The following is a 21720-nucleotide window of genomic DNA, read 5'->3' as shown; positions in this document are numbered from 1 at the left end:
TATCTAATCTGTTTAGGCCTTTTAACATTCAGAATGTTTCTATGAGATCCCCCCTCATTCTCCCCGAATTCCAGGGAATACAGCCCAAGAGCTGCCAGACGTTCCTCATACGGTAACCCTTTCATTCCTGGAATCATCATGAATCTTCTCTGAACCCTCTCCAATGTCAGTATATCCTTTCTAAAATAAGGAGCCCAAAACTGCACACAATACTCAGTGTGGTCTTACAAGTGCCTTATAGAGCCTCACAATCACATCCCTGCTCTGATATTCTATACCTGTAGAAATGAATGCCAACATTGCATTCGCCTCCTTCACAACTGACTCAACCTGGAGGTTAACTTTTAGGGTATCCTGTACAAGGACTCCCAAGTCCCTTTGCATCTTTGCATTTTGAATTCTCTCCCCATCTAAATAATAGTCTGCCCGTTTATTTCTTCCACCAAAGTGCATGACCATACACTTTCCAACATTGTAATTCATTTGCCACTTCTTTGTCCATTCCCCTAAACATTAAGTCTCTCTGAAGGCTTTCTGTTTCCCCAACACTACCTGCTCCTCCACCTATCTTTGTATCATTGGCAAATTCAGCCACAAATCCATTAATACTATTGTTCGAGTTATTGACATACATCATAAAAAGCAGTGGTCCCAACACCGACCCCTGTGGAATTCCACTGGTAACCGGTAGCCAGCCAGAATAGGATCCCTTTATTCCCACTTTCTGTTTTCTGTCAACCAGCCAATGCTCCACCCACACTAGTAACCTCCCTGTAATTCCATGGGTCTTATCTTGCTAAGCAGCCTCATGTGCAGTACCTTGTCAAAAGCCTTTTGAAAATCCAAGTACACCACGCCTGCTACATCTCCTTTGTCTACCCCGCTTGTAATTTCCTCAAAAAATTGCAGTCGGTTAGTCAGGCAGGAAACCATGCTGGCTTTGGCCTATCTTATCATGTGTCTCCAGGTACTCTGTAATCTCATCCCTAACAATCAATTCCAACAACTTCCCAACCACTGATGTCAGACTAACAGGTCTATAGTTTCTTTTCTGCTGCCTCCCATCCTTTTTAAATCGCGGAGTGACATTTGCAATTTTCCAGTCATCCAGAATCTATTGATTCTTGAAAGATCATCGTTAATGCCTTTGTAATCTCTCTAGCTACTTCTTCAGAACCCGAAGTGCATTCAGTCAGGTCCGGGAGATTTATCCACCCTCAGATCATTAAGCTTCTCAGTCGTAATTTTCACTGCACAAACTTTACTTCCCCGACACTTTTGAATGTCCGGTATACTGCAGACGTTTTCCACTGTGATGCCATGACGCTGAATTCTTCTTCCGTCGCCTACGTCTCCAAGCCTACTTCTTTGGCAAGGATGCCCCTCCCCCTACTGATGACCCCTTCTCCTGTCTTCAACCCTCCTCCTGGACACCCCGCCCGGGCCTTCTACCTGCACTCGATCTTTTCATCTCCAACTGTCGCTGAAACATCAACAGTCTCAACTTCACCACTCCTCTCTCCTGTTGCAACCTCATTCCCTCTGAACGCACTGCCCTCCACTCTCTCCGCACTAATTCCAACCTCACCATCAAACCCGCAGACAAAGGTGGTGCCGTAGTAGTCTGGTGGACGGGCCTCTACCTCACTGAGGCCAAACAGCAGCTCTCTGACACCTCCTCTTACTTACCTCTGGAACAGGACCCCACCAAAAAACATCAAACCGTTGTCTCCCATACCATCACTGCCCTTATCAACTCCAGAGACCTTCCATCCTCAGCCACTAAACTCATTATTCCCACACCCCGTACCGCTCGGTTTTACCTCCTCCCCAAGATCCACAAGCCTGACTGTCCCAGTAGACCTATAGTTTCTGCCTGCTCCTGTCCCACCAAACTTGTATCTGCCTATCTGGACTCCATTTTGTCACCCATAGTTCAGTCCCTCCCCACCTACATCTGGGATACATCCCATGCCCTCCAGCTCTTCAGTAACTTCCAGTTCCCCGGTCCCAACGGCTTCATTTTCACTATGGCTGTCCAATCCTTATACACCTCCATTCCCCATCAAGAAGGCCTCAAAGCCCTCCGCTACTTTCTGGACAATAGACCTCACCAGTTCCCCACCACTACTGCCCTCCTTAAGTTGGCGGAACTGGTACTCACACTTAAGAACTTCTCTTTTGGCTCTTCCCACTTTCTTCAGACCAAGAGTGTAGCTATGGGCACTCGCATGGGCCCCAGCTATACCTGCCTCTTCATTGGTTATGTGGAACAGTCTGTGCTCCAAACCTGCACTGGTACTGCTCCCCAACTTTTCCTTCGCTACATTGACGACTACACTGGCGCTGCTTCCTGCACCCATGCTGAGCTCATTAATTTCATCGACTTTACTTCAAACTTCCACCCAGCCCTCAAATTCACTTGGTCTATCTCGGACACTTCTCTCCCCTTTCTCCCCATCTCTGGAGACAGACTGTCCACTGACATCTTCTACAAGCCCACAGACTCTCATAACTACCTCGATTATACCTCTTCCCACCCTGCCACGTGCAAAAATGTCACTCCCTATTCCCAGTTCCACTGTCTCCGCCGCATCTGTTCCCAGGATGAGGCTTTCCATTCCAGGGCATCTCAAATGTCCTCTTTTCTTTAAGGATCGTGGTTTCCCTTCTACCGTCATCAATGATGCCCTCACCAGCATCTCCTCCATTTCACGCACTTCGGCCCTCACCCCATCCTCCTGCCACCACAACAGGGACAGAGTTCCCCTTGTCCTCACCTACCACCCCACCAGCCTCCGGATCCAGCACATTATCCTCCACAACTTCTGCCACCTTCAACAGGACCCCACCACTAAGCTCATCTTTCCCTCTCCACCCCTCTCCGCTTTCCACAGGGATCGTTCCCTCCGTGACTCCCTGATCCACACGTCCCTCCCCACGGATCTCCCACCCAGCACTTATTCCTGTAAGTGTAAGTGCCACATCTGTCCCTACACCTCCTCTCTTGCCACCATTCAGGGCCCCAAACAGTTCTTCCAGGTGAGGGTCATCTATTGCATCCGGTGCTGCTAGTGCGGCCTCCTCTACATCGGTGAAACCCGACGCAGATTGGGGGATCGCTTCGTCGAGCACCTCCGCTCTGTCCGCCACAACAGACAGGATCTCCCTGTCGCCACCCACTTCAACTCTGCTTCACATTCCCGTTCGGATATGTCCGTACATGGCCTCCTCTACTGCCATGATGAGGCTAAACTCAGGTTGGAGGAGCAACACCTCATATACCGTCTAGGTAGTCTCCAGCCCCTTGGTATGAACATAGAATTCTCCAACTTCTGGTAATTTCCTCCCCCTCCCTTCCCCTATCCCTATTTCACTCTGCCCCCTCCCCCAGCTGCCTCATGGTTCTGCCTCCTTCTACTACCCATTGTGTTTTCCCCTATTCCTTCTTCACCTTTCCTGCCTATCACCTCCCTGCCTCCCCTCCCCCACCCCTTTATCTTTCCCCTTACTGGTTTTTCACCTGGAACCTACCAGCCTTCTCCTTCCCACCCTCCCCCCCACCACCTTCTTTATAGGGCCTCTGCCCCTTCCCTCTTCAGTCCTGACAAAGGGTTCCGGCCCGAAATGTTGACTGATCATTTCCACAGATGCTGTCCCACCTGCTGAGTTCCTCCAGCTTGTTGTGAGTGTTGCTTTGACCCCAGCATCTGCAGAATATCTTGTCTTCCACTGTAAAGGCTGATGCAAAATACATTTTCAGTTCCTCTGCATCTCTGCATCTCTCATTAGAATATCTCCAGCATCATTTTGTATTGGTCCTATATCTACCCTCGACTGTCTTTACCCTTTATATACTTAAAACAACTTTTAGTATCTTCTTTGATATTAGTCGCCAGCTTCCTCTCATAATTCATCTTTTCCTTGCGAATGACCTTCTTCGTTTCCTCTCCAAATTTTTTAAAACTTCCCAATCCTCTATCTTCCCACTAGCTCTGGCTTCCTTGTATGCCCTCTCTTTTGCTTTTACTTTGGCTCTGACTTTACTTGTCAGCCATGGTAGTGTCCTTCTTCCCTTTGAAAATATCTTCTTATCTGGAATATATCTGCCTTGCACTTCCCTCATTTTTCGCAGAAACTCCAGCCATTGCTGCTCTGCTGTCTTTCCTGCAAATGTCCCTTTCCAGTCTACTTTGGCCAGTTCCCCTCTCATGCCATTGTAATTTCCTTTATTCCACTGAAATGCCGACATATTTTGGATTTCATTTTTTCCTTCTCAAATCTCAATGTGAACTCAATCGTATTGTGATCACTGTTACCTAAGGGTTCCTTAACCTTAAGCTCTATTATCGCCTCCAGATCATTGCAAAACACCCAATCCAGCACAGCTGATCCCCTAGTAGGCTCAAAAACAAGCTCTTCTAAAAAGTTAACCCTTAGACATTCTACAAATTCTCTCTCTTGAGGTCCAGTACTAACCTGGTTTTCTCAATCCACTTTCATGTTAAAATCCCCAACGATTACCATGACATTGCCTTTCTGACATTCCTTTTCTATCTCCTGCTGTAATTTGTAATCCACATTCCGACTGTTTGGAGGACTGTATACAACTGCCATTAGCGTCCTTTTACCCTTGCCATTTTTTAACTCAAACCATAGAGAGTCTACACCTTCTGATTCTATGTCATCCCTTTCTAATGACTTCATATTATTTCTTATACACAGGGCCACACCACCCCCTCTGCCTACTAACCTATCTTTCCGATACACCGTAAATCCTTGGACGTTCAGCTCCCAATGGCAGCCAAGGTTCAGAGATGGCCACAACGTTATGCTTGCCAATCTGTAGCTGAATTTCAAGATCATCCGTTTTATTCTTTATGCTGCGTGCATTCAAATACAGCACTCTCAGTCCAGTATTTGTTGCTTTCTGATTTAACTGCACCATGCCTCTATTGCCCTGTAACTCATGCCTCTGGCTTTGATTAAGCCTCATCTCCTGACTGTTCTTTCTATAATCTCTGTTGCATGCTATATTTGATTTATTTCTGTTTTCCCCTTCTTTAGCCCTATCACTCTGGTTCCCATCCCCCTGCCAAATTAGTTTAAACCCTCCCTAACAACTCTATTAAATGTGCCCAGTAGAATATTGGTCCTCGTTGGATTCAGGTATAACCCATCCTTTTGTATGGGTTGTACCTCCCCCAAAAGAGGCTCCAATGATCCAGGAATCTGAATCCCTACCCCCTACACCAGCCTCTCAGCCACACATTAATACGCCTGATCATTCTATTCTTGCACTCGCTAGCACATGGCACAGGCAGCAATCCTGAGATTCCTACCCTAGAGTCCTGCCTTTCAGCTTCCTACCTAACTCCCTGAATTCTCTCTTCAGGACCTCCTCCCTTTTTCTACCTACGTCATTTGTACCTACATGTACCAAGACTTCTGGCTGTACTTTTTTTTTACAAAAGAAAGTACACACCTTCTCATTGATTATTATATCATTACAGTTCAAGTGCTTTAGCCTTAACAGCATGAAACATAGACAACTAATCTGATATAGTAGTGGATTGAAAGGTGTAAAATAGGCAGTCACTGGTAATAAAACACATTAAGACGGAATACAGTGTGTCACGCAGTAGGAAGACCATTCATGCCCATGGCTGTCATTAAACTAGTTCCTGTTCAAATAAAGGTCAGCCAATTTTATTGTTTAATTATCTTTTTATCCTTTCTCCCTTTGCTGAATATAGTGTGTTATGAAAACTAGAAATATATATATTTATACAGAACCTTATCGTGATTGAAATATCAGTTTTTTGCAGAATGAAGTGTATAAATAGCTACTGTACAATGTTATAACTCCCCTTCCCCCACATCTGTACCTTGTGCCATTTCACTATTTAGCTTGGCCTTGGTTGAAACTAGACTGTTTGACATAAAAGCCAATTTTGTGCACTGGTGCCTATTTTTAAAATATTTCATTGAAGTCTGTACACAAATGCAAATTCTGGTACTTTTGTTTTAGTTTTTGGGAAAAGAATAGTGAATTGAACCAAAAAAGAGACTAGATCTGCCAACTGTACGTGACCATAAACTGCTTCACGCCTATTGAAATACTGGACTGTTTTCTTCACTTAATTTTAAAATCTCTAATGGATTTCCTATAGTACTAGTTATAAGTTGCAAATATGCAGTTTTATATGCATTGGTGTAATATACTGTAAGATAGAGCTGGGTATAGTTTCTCTGGAAAAGAAAAAAAGAATTAATTACCTAAAATATAAGATATTTTCTGACACCCTTGTACAGAACAATAATTCCCCATCTTCCCTTCATTATGCCACATGGAATTTACAAAAAAATCATCACTGTCAAATCAGTATCATCCACATACTGTATTTCTGTCCTGTCATCCTGTCACTAGTTTCTGCTGTTCCTCCAACTGTTTGGTCCACAACAGCTATCCTGTAAGGCAGATGGTAGGCATATTGTATGAAGTGCAGTTGTTCCCATCCTACAATAGTTAGTCACATGGAATACCCTTAGTTATATAATGAAAATTACTGACACTTAATATAGCTTTCTACGGCTTTATAAAACTGACCATGCGAAAATACAAGCTTCTAAAATTCGGCAGTACTCTTGTTTATTTTTCAAGGTTCCTGTTGCCTTTAAGCCTCTGTATTGCACATTGGCATCCAGCCTCTTCACTTAATATTACTTCAATAAAATCAGACAGGCAGGTAGGCCAACTAACGTCATGGGTGTGCTTAGGTACTCTAAACCACTCTGGAAGAGCAACGTCATCCACGCCATGATCTTATTGAATGACGACAATGGGGCCAAATAGCCTACTCCTCCTTCATGTGTTACTTAGATAGGCTTCCAGATCTGAGAAGTACTTTTTGTCAGGGGAGGGCAGCTCGAAGCTGGGATGATAAAAGATGAATGCAGGCACACGAGGGAAACAGCAAGAACCTGCCTGTGCCATAGGGTTACTAAGTACAGTATTTTTACAGACTCAAAGGCACTCGCCTGCAAGTGAGGAGGAGTTTCTGTAGGCTCAAACGTTAGTTGTGTAGCTATGCCATCTGTTAAAGGACACTTGCAACTATGGTGCCTTTACCTCCTCACAGGGTAGTTCAGGAGTAAATGTTGGCCACTAAGCTGTAAAACAGATGATTAATGTATTGATGAACATGACCAGCATTTTCATCTCTTCTCCGACTAAATAATAGTTGCAATGGTATATCAAAACTGACTGCATAGTCTGATGAAATTGGTACTGCTTTTTCACTAATTCTTTTGTTTCCAAGCTCTTGCAGACACTTTACCTGTAAATTTTTAAAAGCTTCTTAAAGTCATTTGGGAAAAGTTTCGAATTAGTGTTAATATCACTGGCATATGTCGTGAAATTTGATGTCTTGCGGCAGTAAACATCAAGAATTAGCATATTCAAAGTATTAATATGTTTGTGTAGCAATCCATTTTTCAAATGAGATCACATGTTAAAATAGCTGTCACTATGTCAACACCTGCAATTTTCCATCAGTTACTCTGCTTCACGTGTGCAGTGAGGCTTGGGAATGTGAGACAAGTGCAGGATGCTGTTCTTAGTTTTGATCACTGACAATATTGTCAGCTGCTCTTCCAGCCTGCAAATTTTAGAAAGGTTAAGTGTTAAAGCGCGGGTTCACTTTCAACTCGAGTGAATGAAAAAGGGAGGCAGACAGAGGAAATGGAGAATAATATTCCTTGGATTAGTCAGATCTCTATTGTCCATTGCCCATTGTCACCCATACTCAGCAACATCCAGGGTTAAATCCTTGAGGAGAAAGTGGTGCCGATAATTTCTAACTATCTTCAATTTTATGTCTATTCTCTTGTACTCTCGACAGTTGCCAGTTGAAGCTTCAATGTGTGACCCCCCCCCCCCCCCCGGAAACAGCATAGGAAGGAGCAATGAGGGTCTACAGCTCACAGCTCACAGCTCTCACGCACTTTGCTAGAAAAGGGTTGATTGTTTTCTAAGTGGAGAGAAAGTACAAAAAACTGAGATGCAAAGGGACTTGGGAGTCCTTGTACAGGATCCCCTAAGGGTTAATTTGCAGGATGAGCCTGTGGTGAGGAAGGCATATGCGATGTTAGCATTCATTTCAAGAGGACGAGGGTATGAAAGCAAGGATATAATGGTGAGACTTAATAAAGCACTGGTGAGGGCTCACTTGAAGTATTGTGAGCAGTTTTGGGCCCCTTATCTTAGAAAGGATGTGCTGAAACCAGAGAGGGGTTCAAAGGAGGTTCACAAAAATGATTCCATGATTGAACGGCTTGTCATATGAAAAGCATTTGGTGGGTCTGAGCCTGTATTCACTAGAATTCAGAGAATGAGAGGTGACCTCATTGAAACTTATCGAATGATGGAAGGCTTTGATAGAGTGGATGTGGAGAGGATGTTTCCTATGATGGGAGAGCCTGAGATCAGAGGACACAGCCTCAGAATAGAGGGGCATCCTTTTAAAACAGAGATAAGGAGAAATTTCTTTTGCACGAGTGTGGTGAATTCGTGGAATTCATTGGCACTGTATTTAAGTATATTTAAGGTGAAGGTTGATAGATTCATGATTGGTCAGGGCATGAAGGGATATGGGGAGAAGGCAGGAGATTGGAGTTGAGAGGAAATTGGATCAGCCATAATGAAATGGCAGAGCAAACCTGATGGGCCAAATGGCCTAATTCTGCTTCTATGTCTTATGCTATTATTGTCTTTCTTACCAGGCTCTGTCATGGAGAGAATCTGTTAAAGAATGGCACATAAAGGAACATCTTTTTCACCTACTTTGTATTAGCACCCTGCCTCCTTTAAAAACATCAAATGGCCTTGTGCCAATTTCTGCTTCTGCACCTGTTTAAAGTAATTTTTTAAAAAACAGAAAATGCTGATAATAATGAGCAAGTAAGATAATGGGCTGGCTGGTGGTGTAGTGGCATCAGCACTGGACTTCAAGGCAGATGGTCCTGAGTTCAAACCCAGCGGGGTCCCAACCTAGGCAGCAGCAGTATCTGTGCAGAAGAAAGGCCCAGCAATCTACTTCTGTATCTTGCCATGAAAACCCTATGGACCCTATGGTCCATGAGGTCATGAAGAGTCGGACTCGACTTAACGACTAAACAATAACAATATAATATCTATAGGTCGAGAAACAGAGCTTAAATTTTCAGATTAATGACCTTTCATCAGCATTGTTTCATCAATGTTCTGTATTTTTCTTACGGATATCACTATTTTCTGACAAATAACATTTTTGTACCATAAAATATTTGAAATAAAAGGGAAATATTTCTAATTTTTGTCACTTTGCCAATCTATCTTTAATGAACACTACCTCACGTTTTTAAAATATGTATAATTTCTGTTTTTGTACTGTTTTTAATCTATTTAATATACATATACACATACTGTTTATTTATTTTTATTTTTATTTCTTTCTTGCCACTGCTAAGTTAACAAATTTCACGACACGTGCCGGTGATAACCTAATTCTGATTCTGATTCTGATCAACTTTCAGAAACAAGATGCGAGTGAATTTCTGTGATGTAGAGCTATCCTCCTCTCCCATTCTCTTTTAATAAGATACAGACACATATGAAATATATAAAATTCACCTGTAGATTTTTAATATGTCTAATTTGTACCATTATTTTAATACTTCCCTTATCTAACTCCTCAGATATTTGCGTACTATATATCTTGGTATCAGAAGTCGTCGAAGTGGAGAACTTGACCGCTGGCGCTTTTACTGGAAAATGGTTTACGAATATGCAGATGTAAGTATGTTACATCTGCTGGCAACGTTTTTGGAAAGTGCTCCACAGCTCGTGCTGCAGTTGTGCATTGTGATTCAGAGCCATCGCTTACAAGCACTTCAAGGTAAGAAATCTTCTCTTTACAGGAGATGTGATTTTTTTCCCATATCCATGGTATATAAAATTATGTTGTAATAGCAACACGGAAGCAGGCCTTCTGTGTTTCACTAATATTAGTCTGATATCCCCACCTTTTACATTTTTTTTTAATTCCACTTTGTTTCAACCACTTTATTAACCCATTTTCAAATACGCCAGAGCTGTTACCCCTTAAATGGGGCAGACATCTTCCTTCTGTTAGTAAGTGGAGTGGAGTTCCTCCTCACTCTTGTTAAAAGTTACAGAAATAAGATTAGAGTAAACTTCTTTTTACACTTCCAGTTGTGTAACTAATACTCACCGTGCATTCAATAATTCTGCAGGCAAAACTTTTTGCAGTTTACAAATCTATCATTGGGAAGCTTTTAGTCTTATATTCGTGTTTGCCAGGAGAAGAGTAATAGTAGTATAGGGTTAAAAGCTCCCTTAGAATGCTTGAATTTTAGGTGTCCTCTGAAATACCACTGACTTACGTAGAAAATCCTGGCCATGTCTGACTGTATTCTATTGCTTGCCAAAATAAATCCTTTTCACACAGTCCATTATGTGTATCTAAGCAGAAATAATTTATTTTACAGGTGAATCAAGAATATTATCTTTCTTGTATTATTGCACACAAAACATCAGCCTGAAGCCACCAAAATTATCTTTAGACACAAAGCAATCCTTTCACCTCCCATCTCCATTGGCGGCTGAGCAATGAAATTCATTACCAGCTGTGTCCATCTGCCCCTCACCTTGCCCTGTCAGTAATCCATCAGACTCCCCTCCGAGGATATTCTCAGCATTGCATTCGGCAAAACTGAAAACGAACAAGATTTGGAGTTTATTTCAGATAAAAACATAGACTTAAAATTCTTCACGTGTAACATAGGGAAAGTTTTCCTTTGTGTTACAAAATTAAAATCCCTTTCTTTGTAGGACTGCTTTACATTGCCACAATGCATAGCAAAATTCTAACCCCCACCCATTAATTCAGCACATCTGCAGCTGTACAAATCAGCCAGTATCTCTTGTTCTTTGTGCTGTTTCTGTATTGTGTCTGCAGTGTGCTGCTAGTGGTGATGTAATCTTTTGGAAGAAGCTGAGCAGCTAAAAATAGGACATTACCACCACATTACATCTTCAAGTGCCAAGCTCAGCTCTGAAGCAAGTGCTTGGTTTTGATCCAGTCCAATCAAACCAATGCAGCTGGGGTCAACTCCGATGTTTAACCTAGATCTGCAGTCTACTTTGTGATGTAGATAATTGTTTAGTCAATCCTGAGGGTTTATAAATATTGATGATAGTGGCAAATACCTGGTTCTTGCGCTTGAAAGGCTCCTAATAGCCGTTTAAATTCAACGGTGACTCATTTCAAATGATAAATCAGAAACTACTAGCATACAGGTTGAAGGAGAAATTAAAATGGGGCATATACTTTATTATCGTAGATGTTCAGGTGCAATTTTCGTAAAGCTGAAGTGAAGGCTCTTTCAAAATGCATCAAGTAATTTTTGAGGATCATTAAAATTGAGGACAGTTTTCTTGTGGTTGAATGTAATTCCAGAATTTTTTCCATATTCTGTACTTTATGATAACTGATCCATTCCCCATTTGTGCACCAGGGCTATACAGCAGACATTTCAAAATGTTCACTTTAAAAATAGAGAAAAGCAGGTAGGTAATACATAAATAGTTCCACTCATCAATTGCTTGAGTTACTTATAACTAACCCATTTAAGACAGAGATAAACCCTTTTAACAGGTAGATATTCTAGAAGGTAAATAAAACCTTACAAAATGTTTTGAACAAGTTTTTATCATCCAAAATGTCAGAGAGAGTTCTGTTCCTGTGACACTTCAGGTGATTAAAATGAGGTCTGACCTGGATCTTAGCGTTTAATCGTGCTCTTCCCAGCAGATCATAAAGTCTTTGGGTGAAGTGAGTAATGTTTATACTGTGATCCAAAAGGGACTACAGCTGAGTGGAATTGACTGGATGAGTCTTTTTCTTCCTGACACCTTTGCAGATTCACATTTATCCCCTGAGTAGCTAGTCCAGAATCATAAGCATTCAACTATTTTACCTGTTACCTATGCAACCTTTAAGCTAAAGGCTCTGAAATTCCATCTTCATTCTGCTATATTTATCCCAGTGAAAAGAGGTTGCGCCCCCCCCCCGCCCCAGAGAGCTGTTCGTTTTAGAATGTCGTGCTTCAGTTTATTTGCAAATCCATCACTGAGTCTCCTGCCACTATTACCTCACATTCTGGAAGAGTCCCAGCATCACCTCATACTCTTCGCAGTCAAGCTGCTGCACTGTCCTCCCATCCACTGAACTGTGATTTACACACAAAGTAAATATGCAAAGCTAACCACAATACAAAAACTTCCAGAGTCCACATCCTCTTTGGTGGCCCACTGCAACATTCCTGCCATGTATATCAGGAGCTTCGTTTCCAAGAGATGGCAAAGTTATCCATTTTTAAGGCATCAGCTGCCCAGGCAGACAAGATTCAATAGATGTAGGATTGTAGGATTCCTCTAAGTGTACTTGGTCCCTGGTGAGGAATTATGTTTTCAACATTAGCTCTTCACGAAATGATTTACATTGAATATTTATTGAAGTGATAGCTGACCACAGATGCCTCATTAATGCAAAGCAGTAGATGTTTTCAATTATGTGCCCATTGTAATTGAAAAAGAAGAATCATTGACCAAAGCAACACACACAGAGTGCTGAAGGAACTCAGCAAGTCGGCCGCATCATGGAAGGAAATAAACAATCAACATTTTGGGCTGAAACCCTTCATCAGGTCGAGAAAGGAAGAGGGAAGAAACCAAAATAAGAAGGTTTGGGTAGGGGAAGCAATACAAACCAGAAGGTGATAGGTGAAACCACGTGAGGTGAAGTAAGAAGCTGGGAGGCAATAGGTGGGAGGGGTAAAGTGCTGAAGAAGAAGAAATTTGATAGGAGGGGACTGTTAACCATAAGAAAGGGAAGAAGGAGGTGCACCAGAGGGAGGTGATCGGCAGGTGAGGAGAAGAGAGGGGTGAGAGGAGTACCAGAATGGAGAATGATAAAAAAGCAACGGGGAAGGTGGAGAAATTACCGGAAGTTAGAGAAATCTAAGTACATGCCCTCAGGTTGGAGGTTAACCAGATGGAATATGGGGTGTTACTCCCCCAATCTGAGTGTGGCCTCATCCTGGCAGCATGATTTCCAAAATCTTCAGAATCTCTTGTGTTAATAGGCTTTTAGGAGACCCAAGGTATTGTTTGGATCAATAACTACTGATCCCAAAGAAAAAATGCATTACAATAAAGTAATGCCTCAGCCTGGATTCCTTTGCTTCTGGAAGCTCCTTGTCTGCAGCCTTCACCTTTATGAAAGGTGTATCTTGCAGTTTGGAAATTGTATGAGTATGCAAACGGCAAATGTTGAGCGGAGTATATCGGTGTCAACTGCTGATGGGAATGAACTCTCTCAGAAAAAAAAGTATTAGCTAATTATTTATATAATATCAGCAAACTATTTGAAGATGAAGTTCCTTGCAGTGAACTCAATGAGTTCAAAGTATATACACTTTCAAAGTACATACACTTTCCAGCATATGTCACTGAATAATAGCTGGTGCAGGCTGATTGTTTTTCAATCCCGCTCTGAAAAACAGGGCCATAGAAACAAGTTGGAATGGGCTGACAAATGTCCCTGCTGGTATCCAACTGCCTTGGTAAAAGTCAGGGAGTGAAGCGTTTCAGGCAGTTATGTTCTAGCACCTTTGACTCAGTGCGTTATTTTAAAACAGAATTGAAAAAAAAAAATCACAATTGAAAGAATCAACTATTTGTCTAAAGAATGACATTACACATAAATTGGGCTTGTCTTTCTTGCAAAGAAAGCAATTTCCTTCCCCATATGCAAATCCCACTTGTACTTCAATTCTATATACAAATGGCAATTTTTAAGAAATCCTTAATACTCCAAGCCTAAAGTAAAATTTTGTAAAAAAAAATTTGTAATGCTTGAATTCTTAAGTTCAGATGAAAATTTCATCCAAACTTCAAGGACTTGATGGGCAAATGCAGGGAGGGTGTTTCACTGACTAAGGAGACAAGTACTGGGTGTAGAGTTTAAGAATATGAGGCAATTATTCAGGACTGAGGTGACCAAAAATTTCTTAGATGCTGAAACTTTGGAATTTCCCACCTACAGAGTTGCAGAAAAAGTCATTGCATTCATTCAAAACAGGATCAATAGATTTCTGAATTTTATGGGGTTTACTAGGAAAAGGCACTGGGTGTGGAGAATCAGCCACGAAGTTGAAGATTGATGGAGGAGACTCCAAGGGCCTGTTGGCCCCTTCTTGATCTTATTTCTTACGTTCTGGTGACCTGTGTTAGACGCTGTCAGACAGGAGATGTTGAATGAGTGTAACATGTTGCCACTTAATAACCAGTTCTTTTTAAAATGGCATAAAAATCTCAAACTTTCAAATGATTTAGGATGGCAGAATGAAATGAGCTTGAACAGTTTCAATCTAAATTACAACCACAAAACTGCTATTGATTTTGCTCATGAGTAATCTGACTTAAAGTCTCAATTTAATTCCCTATTGTGTGAATTGGAATTGCCATTCTAATAAATTTAAGAATAGTTCTCTTTGGAATTCAATGTCTCTCATATTGGCTTTTCATTCAGGAATAGTAATAGGGATTTTACAATTGGCAATGCTTGGCAAGTTCAGCTTTAAAGAAATATGAACTGTAAGTAACTAATATTCTGTTATAGATTTGGATTTGCTAATTCTGGGTCCAGGAAATGTGGCAGTATTTAAACCTACAACTCACTTTCCACAACAGTCAGAAAATGCAAAAGTGAGTTGTATTGGTTCAGGTAACAATCAGTCTTAAATTAGTTGCCCCTAGGCAAGATACAAGAAAATACACTATTGCTTGGGCTATATTTTTAAATGACACATAGTTCTACATAGCACCACAGCTCTCTATCATTCCACAATGTATAAATGATCAATCTGGTTATCTGAAATCCAGTCGTAGGTGAACAGAATCTTCTACCAACTTTGTACCTCCCATAAATGTGGTTCTTCACCCTTAACTCCATCCATTCTTTTCTAAAGTAAAACCAGGTTACTTGCAGCATTTGTGTCTTAATCCCTAACTGAACTCCAGAACATGTTAACTGTATCATCAGTAATATTGTCTATGCTGTGCCTGAGACCTTCCCAACCTGTTTATCTGCTGTTTATCCACATCTTTGTTAACATTAAAATTGATCATTCAAGCTTTTCTAGTCCAACTCCCTTGTGCAACCTTCTATAAACTTAAAAACTCTGTCAATTTGTTCATTTGTACTCAGTGTACTATTTCAAAGTTCAAAATCCAAAGTAAATTTATTATCAAAATGCATATACATCACTGTATACCACCTGAACTTCATTTTCTTGCAGACATACACAGTAGATCAAAGAAATACAAAAGAATCAATGAAAAACTACATACAAAGACTGACAAACAACCAATGTGCAAACTAAGACGTACTGTACAAACAACAAACGATGATAATGAATCAACGGTAAATAAATAATACTGAGAACATTTTACATGGTAGCGTACTGGTTAGCACAATGCTTCACAGTACCAGGGAGCCTGATTCAATTGTTGCCGCTGTTTGTAAGGAGTTTGTGCGTTCAACCTGTGGCCTCATGGCTTTCCTCCTGGTGCTCTAGTTTCCTGTCTCAGTCCAGACATCCAAAGGTTAATTAGTCATTGTGTTTTGTCCTGTGATTAGGCTCAGGTTAAATCGGCGGTTGCTGGGTGGCACAGCTCACAGCGCTGGAAGGGCCAGTTCCAAATTGCATTTTGTTGGGCCCAAATGGCCTGTTCAGCACTGCATAACATGAGTTGTAAAGTCCTTGAAAGTAAGTCTATAGGTTGTTGAATGGGTTCAGTATTAAGATGAGTGAAGTTATCCAGGCTGGTTCAGGAGCCTGTTGGTTGAAGGGTAATAACTGTTCCTGAACCTGATGGCATGGGACTTGAGGCTCCTTTACCTCCTGCTCAATGGCATTCACTCATCACCTTTGTACATGACTATACTTGCCTCACCATTCTGTATTTTTTTCTCAGTATTTGAAATCTGGCCCAGACTAGGCATTATTACAGTTCTAAGTTATAAGATTGAACAGTAACCCCAATATAAAGTGAACTTTGTAAATTTCACGTAGGTGTGATAGAGCTTCATCAGGTTTGATGTTATCTGTGAGGAAAATTATTTTGGTAACCAATTCCAGGATTAAGAAAAACATACAAGATACCCTAAGGAGCAGCTTCTCTGGACTGTAATTCATGACTACTTGCCAGTTTATTACCAATATTAAAAGTTTACAGAAAAATTAATGGTATGTGAAGACCTTACCCCAAAATAGTATCTTGAAAAACATGGCTGACCCAATGTCAGAGTTTGTTCCAATTTCATTTGGAATTCTGAGCCCAGGTGATCCCCACGATGGGCAGAAAATTTTGTCTCCTATAGAAAGTCCGGGGAGAAATAGAGCCATAGAAAAGTACAGCACAGAAATGGCCCTTCAGCCCATTTATACTGTGCCAAACCATTTAAACTGCCTTGTCCCATCGTCCTACACTGGGACCATAGCCCTCCATACCCCTATCATCTATGTACCTATGCAAACTTCCCGTAAGCATTGAAATTAAGCTTGCCTGCACTTGTGTTGGCAGCTTGTTCTACTCTCTTACGACTCTCTGATTGAAGAAGTTGGCAGAGTGATTGGTGTGGTTTCCACCTTTGGTATTGGCATGGACTTCTTCTTTTTATTAGAAAAAAATATAAATGTCACAGATATAAGATACAGAGTTTTAAAACAAAGATTCTATTTGGGTGAATTGTCTACTTGGTCTGTATAACGCAGGCATATTTACTGGATGCAGAATTAAAGAGGTTAATTTTAACTTGATTATATGAACCAGTGTCCCAGTGGCCACATATTTTAATTCCACGTCCCATTCCCATTCTGATATGTCTATCCACGGCCTCCCCTACTGTCAAGATGAAGCCACACTCAGGTTGGAGGAACAACACCTTATATTCCGTCTGGGTAGCCTCCAACCTGACGGCATGAACATTGACTTCTCTAACTTCCGTTAATGCCCCACCTCTCCTTCCTACCCCATCTCTTATTTATTTACTTATTTGTTTGTTTGTTTGTTTGTTTGTTTATTTATTAATTATTATGATTTTTTTCTTTCCCCCTTTTTTTCTCTCTCTTTTTTCTCCCTCTGCCCCTCTCACTATAACTCCTTGCCCATCCTCCAGGTTTCCCCCCCCTTTCTTTCTCCCTAGGCTTCCCCTCCCATGATCCTCTCCCTTCTCCAGCCTCATATCCCTTTTGCCAATCAACTTTCCAGCTCTTAGCTCCATCCCTCCCCCTCCTGTCTTCTCCTGTCATTTTGGATCTCCCCCTCCCACTCCCACTTTCAAATCTCGTACTATCTCTTCTTTCAGTTAGTCCTGACGAAGGGTCTCGGCCTAAAACGTCGACTATACCTCTTCCTATAGATGCTGCCTGGCCTGCTGCATTCACCAGCATTTTTTGTGTGTGTTGCTTGAATTTCCAGCATCTGCAGATTTCCTTGTATTTGATATGAACCTCACAGGTTTGGTGGAATACATGGATATCTTTTCTCCTAATGTTACATCGCCATTGACCTCAGTCAGCTGTGGTGTAAACCCAACGTTGCATCTTGAGATACACAAAAGGCTGCAGATGCATGACCAGGCTTCCATTTCTATGCTATTCCAACTCCCCTTCCTATTCCCACACCAAATTGTCCATCCTCAGCTTTCCCTACTGCCTGGATAAGGCCAAAAGGAAACTAGAGGAACAACATCTCATATCCAGCCTGGAGAGCCTGCAGTCCAATGGAATGAAGATTAAATTTTCCAGTTTCAGGTAATCCCCAACTCCTGTGTTTCCCAGACCATCTTTCATTTCCCTTTCTTTCTGGTCATCCTCTGACGGTCTGATTTGCGTCCACTTTCTTGTACCCCTGTCCAGCACCCCCCATCACCCATGTTTGATTCCCTCTTTCCTGGCTCCATGCTTCAATTCACCACAACCCATACATTTCACCACAATCCATACTGGAATCCCCATGTAATTCCAGTTTTATATCTCTCCCATAATTCCATTATCATCTTCCTTACCTTTCAAATTCCATTACTGACAGCCTTTACGTCCCTGCTTATCATCCCCTGCCTGTGTCTGTCTTTTCCCTCCTCTCCAGTGCCATTTTTTTTCTTCCTCCACCACTCATCTGCCTGCCTGTCTCTGAATTCCAGCCCCCCTCCCCTCCTCTTCCTGGCCTCATATACCCATCATCCTTCACCCCACCTCAGTTCATCCATCTCCCGCCGGACCCTGTCTCACCACTGCCCATCTCCTCCTTATAATGGACATCTTCCCTCTCCACTCGCAGACTTAATGCCGGATTGCAACCCGAAACGTTGACGTTTCCTTCTTCCCCCACTGGTTGTGCCTGACCTGTAGAGTTTCTCCAGCGGATTGTTTGTGGCTCAGCATTACATCTAATTTTGTCGGTTCCTAGGTAGAGAGCTCAGTTAAAATGGTCCTAGTAGATATAGTTGGTGTCACTTGCATGGTACAAGGATTTCAAGAGCCCAACCTTTTCTAAATGCTCACAATCTACCTCCCATCCGCTAAGTGATTTTCTGCTGATGATTTGGAATGTGTGGAATATTATCTTCCTTTTGGAGATGGTCTCATTTATGATCATCGTACTATGATTGTCTGAATCCTCATGACATATCGAATATTGCATGTTGATATCAACAAATAATCACATTTAGATGATCTGTTTCTAACTCACATCGTACAGAGCAACATTATGCTGCTCAGAAAGCTCTAACCTTAAAAACTTATACCTGCTTTAATCCAGCGTCAGCTGTCAGCTAAAATGAATATACAAGCAAGGTAAGCAGAATTTCTTGGTGAACCTGTCATTTAAAAAAAATCCATCACTGCTCCACTGTGCAAATAAAATTTGATTCAACAGAACAACTTCACTTGAACCTGCTGTTAGGAGATTAACTTCAGTGCTCTCAAGATTTATCTGAAACCTTATATTTTTACTTCCACACATGGGCATGGACAAACTGAATTTTCCACAGCTCATACAGAATTAACCTCAATGTAACATTTCTGACAAGAGTTCACTGAGCTGTAATATTCATTAAGCCTGCTTTTCTCACTTCATGGATGCTACATTGCTTACTGCGTGTTCCCATTTTAGCTTTTATTTCAGATTTCCTGAACCTTCAGATTTTTTTTTCATTTTTGCATAATGTATTTGGTGTACTTAAGGAGCAAAGAAGAATAATAACATAATATTCTGTAGTTTTAAACCAAGTGAAAGCATGCAATAGCTGGAGAGCAAAGCATTTCGGAGACAGCTGCCAAAATCATTTTACAAGTTCACAGAGGAATGTCATTGATTCTAATGATGTAAAAGCAGAAGCAACCATTCTGAGTTTTGTCTATTGCACCACTAAAAGGCAGCAAACTAAGATTATCTTTAATGTTGATTTTGCTGGTGACAGCATGAATATCCCAGGAAGAATAAAACATTTTTGTCACCCTTTTTCTTGTGAAAGTAGCCTCCTCTGTGTTTATAAACGATTATAAATATAAATTTAATATTTTTCTGCAGATGCTAAAATGAAGGAGAAGCTGAATGGGGGCGTTTATCTTGTGCAAAGACAAAAGAGGATGTTCAGCCTAAGCTGGCGTGGATGTTGGTTACGGACATATGTTGTTGCAATAAGGTTTTGTTGTACTGTATTATTGATTATAGAAATTGGTGGTAAATTATACTGTAAATGGACATTAAGGCTAAGAGTGAATTCCTCATAGAATATAAAATAAATGTGTAGGTGACTTCCAGTTCAAATAAACCTGTAGAATCCACTTAGGTTGGCCGAGAAATTCGATCAAAAAAGTTCAGGACTTGGATATAATAGGGTGTTATCCAAAAGGGTACAATGGGAAAGATATTTAAGAAGCTCTGGGTCAAGCCTTTTCAGCAGTATATGAGCTGAGATTTAGAAATGTCGGGATTAACAGCTAAAGCAGGCTGCCTGGGTTATGTGATATGTAAACCCCTGGATCTGGAGTCTACTGTGGACCAAACACCATAGGAGGCATTGAGATAGGTGGCCAAAGCCTAAAGTGCACTAGCTCCATTTTGTTGCTATTAAATCTAACATTGTTGTTTTTTAAGGCATCTGTGGCTTTGCCCCTTACCATCTCCAAACCCTCGTTCAGCTGTTGGAGTACAGGACCTCGCTATCATTAGTGTTGACCTTTTGTTAATCTCTGATTTGAAGCAAACCACAGATAGCTTGTGAGGATTATTTAAGGGAGGAAAGGAGTTAAGGAGTTATTTTACGGGCAAAGGGAGATAGAGTAGCTTTCAGAAGAAATTCTAAATTTCAGGATGCAAGCAGTGGAAGGGATGTAAGCACAATTGCAGGGGTTGTATACCCCAATGGGTAAAAAAAAAGGGCTTGGAGGTAGAGAAGGACAAACTGTAGAAGAATTTAAAAACAAGGATGAAACATTTTAATAGCAAAATAATGGCAAATCAAGATCAAGTCCACATTAACTAGCACATGGATAATGGGTGAGAAATTTGTATCAAGTTTAGATACAGGCAGTGAAGTTTAGGTGAGTTGTCATTTGTGGAAAGTTGAAGAGGAGAGCCAAGATACAACTGAAATGTTCAAGCCTAGGAAAAGACGTGTTTGTAGAAGATATATAGCCTTAATAATGGAGCTGCTAGATTGAGAAGAACTTTGAGTCAGTTGGACGATCATTCAGAGATGGGAGATTACATGTAGATTCAGTACAAAAGCCTCTGCGTTAAAATTCCTCCAATGGTTCTCAATCGCTGTGATAAGGATGAAGTTGGAGATGACCTCATGAGCAACAAGTTGATAGCCAAGTGAGAGATACTATATATGAGAATAAGAGGAGTGGGTAACTTGACATGTTGCCAGAATGGGAAAGTAAAGAATGATATGATTGTTGCCAGGCCAAGGGACAGTAGGGTGACTGGGAAAATATCCAGAAAACATTGAAATTGGAAATTCATTAAGGAACCATTGATATGGGAAACAAAGATGGATTTAGTATTTTACAGTGGACCTCTAAAGAGCAATTTCGCCTCCTTGAGGAGGGAATAAATAGGACGGTCATGCAGTTAGACGGTGAGACCTAGGAGCAGAATTAGACCATTGAGTCTATTCCACCATGAATTTATCTTAGTTATTTAGTGATACAGCACAGTAACAGGACTTTCCAGAGACCCAATTACACCCATATGTCCAATTAACCTACTCACGCATATGTCTTCTGGGATGCGGGAGAAACCGGAGTACTCAGAGGAAACCCACACTGTCACAAGAAAAGTGTAAAACTCTTTACAAACAGCGTTGCCAATTGAACCCAGGTCACTAGTGCTGTAATTGCATTATGCTAACCGCTACATTCACCGTGTCACACCAGTTGTGGCTGATTTATTTTTCCTCTTCTCAACCCCATTCTCCTGCCTTCTCCACGTAACCTTTGACACTGTCACCAATCAACAACTATCTATCTCAGCTTTAAATATACCTGATTATTTATCCTCCACAGCAGCCTGTGGAA

General features: G+C 41.3%; 1 protein-coding gene across 5 annotated transcripts in view; it reads left to right on the top strand.

Annotated features, from left to right (window-relative positions):
- xkr4 (XK related 4) overlaps positions 1 to 21720 on the top strand; it is a 319647-nt gene that overhangs the window by 243773 nt on the left and 54154 nt on the right. For 4 of the 5 annotated variants that reach the window (XM_072257525.1, XM_072257616.1, XM_072257710.1 and 1 more), the window contains one exon: positions 9739 to 9938. In XM_072257525.1, coding sequence (XP_072113626.1) covers positions 9739 to 9938 — 200 coding nt within the window. The remainder of the gene's footprint in view (positions 1 to 9738; positions 9939 to 21720) is intronic. The other variant, XM_072257437.1, reaches the window with a different exon arrangement.

The sequence above is a fragment of the Mobula birostris genome, chromosome 1, assembly GCF_030028105.1.
Source record: "Mobula birostris isolate sMobBir1 chromosome 1, sMobBir1.hap1, whole genome shotgun sequence".
Taxonomy (NCBI): domain Eukaryota; kingdom Metazoa; phylum Chordata; class Chondrichthyes; order Myliobatiformes; family Myliobatidae; genus Mobula; species Mobula birostris.
The sequence above is the reverse complement of the archived record's forward strand: the minus strand, read 5'-3'. Positions and strand labels throughout refer to the sequence as shown.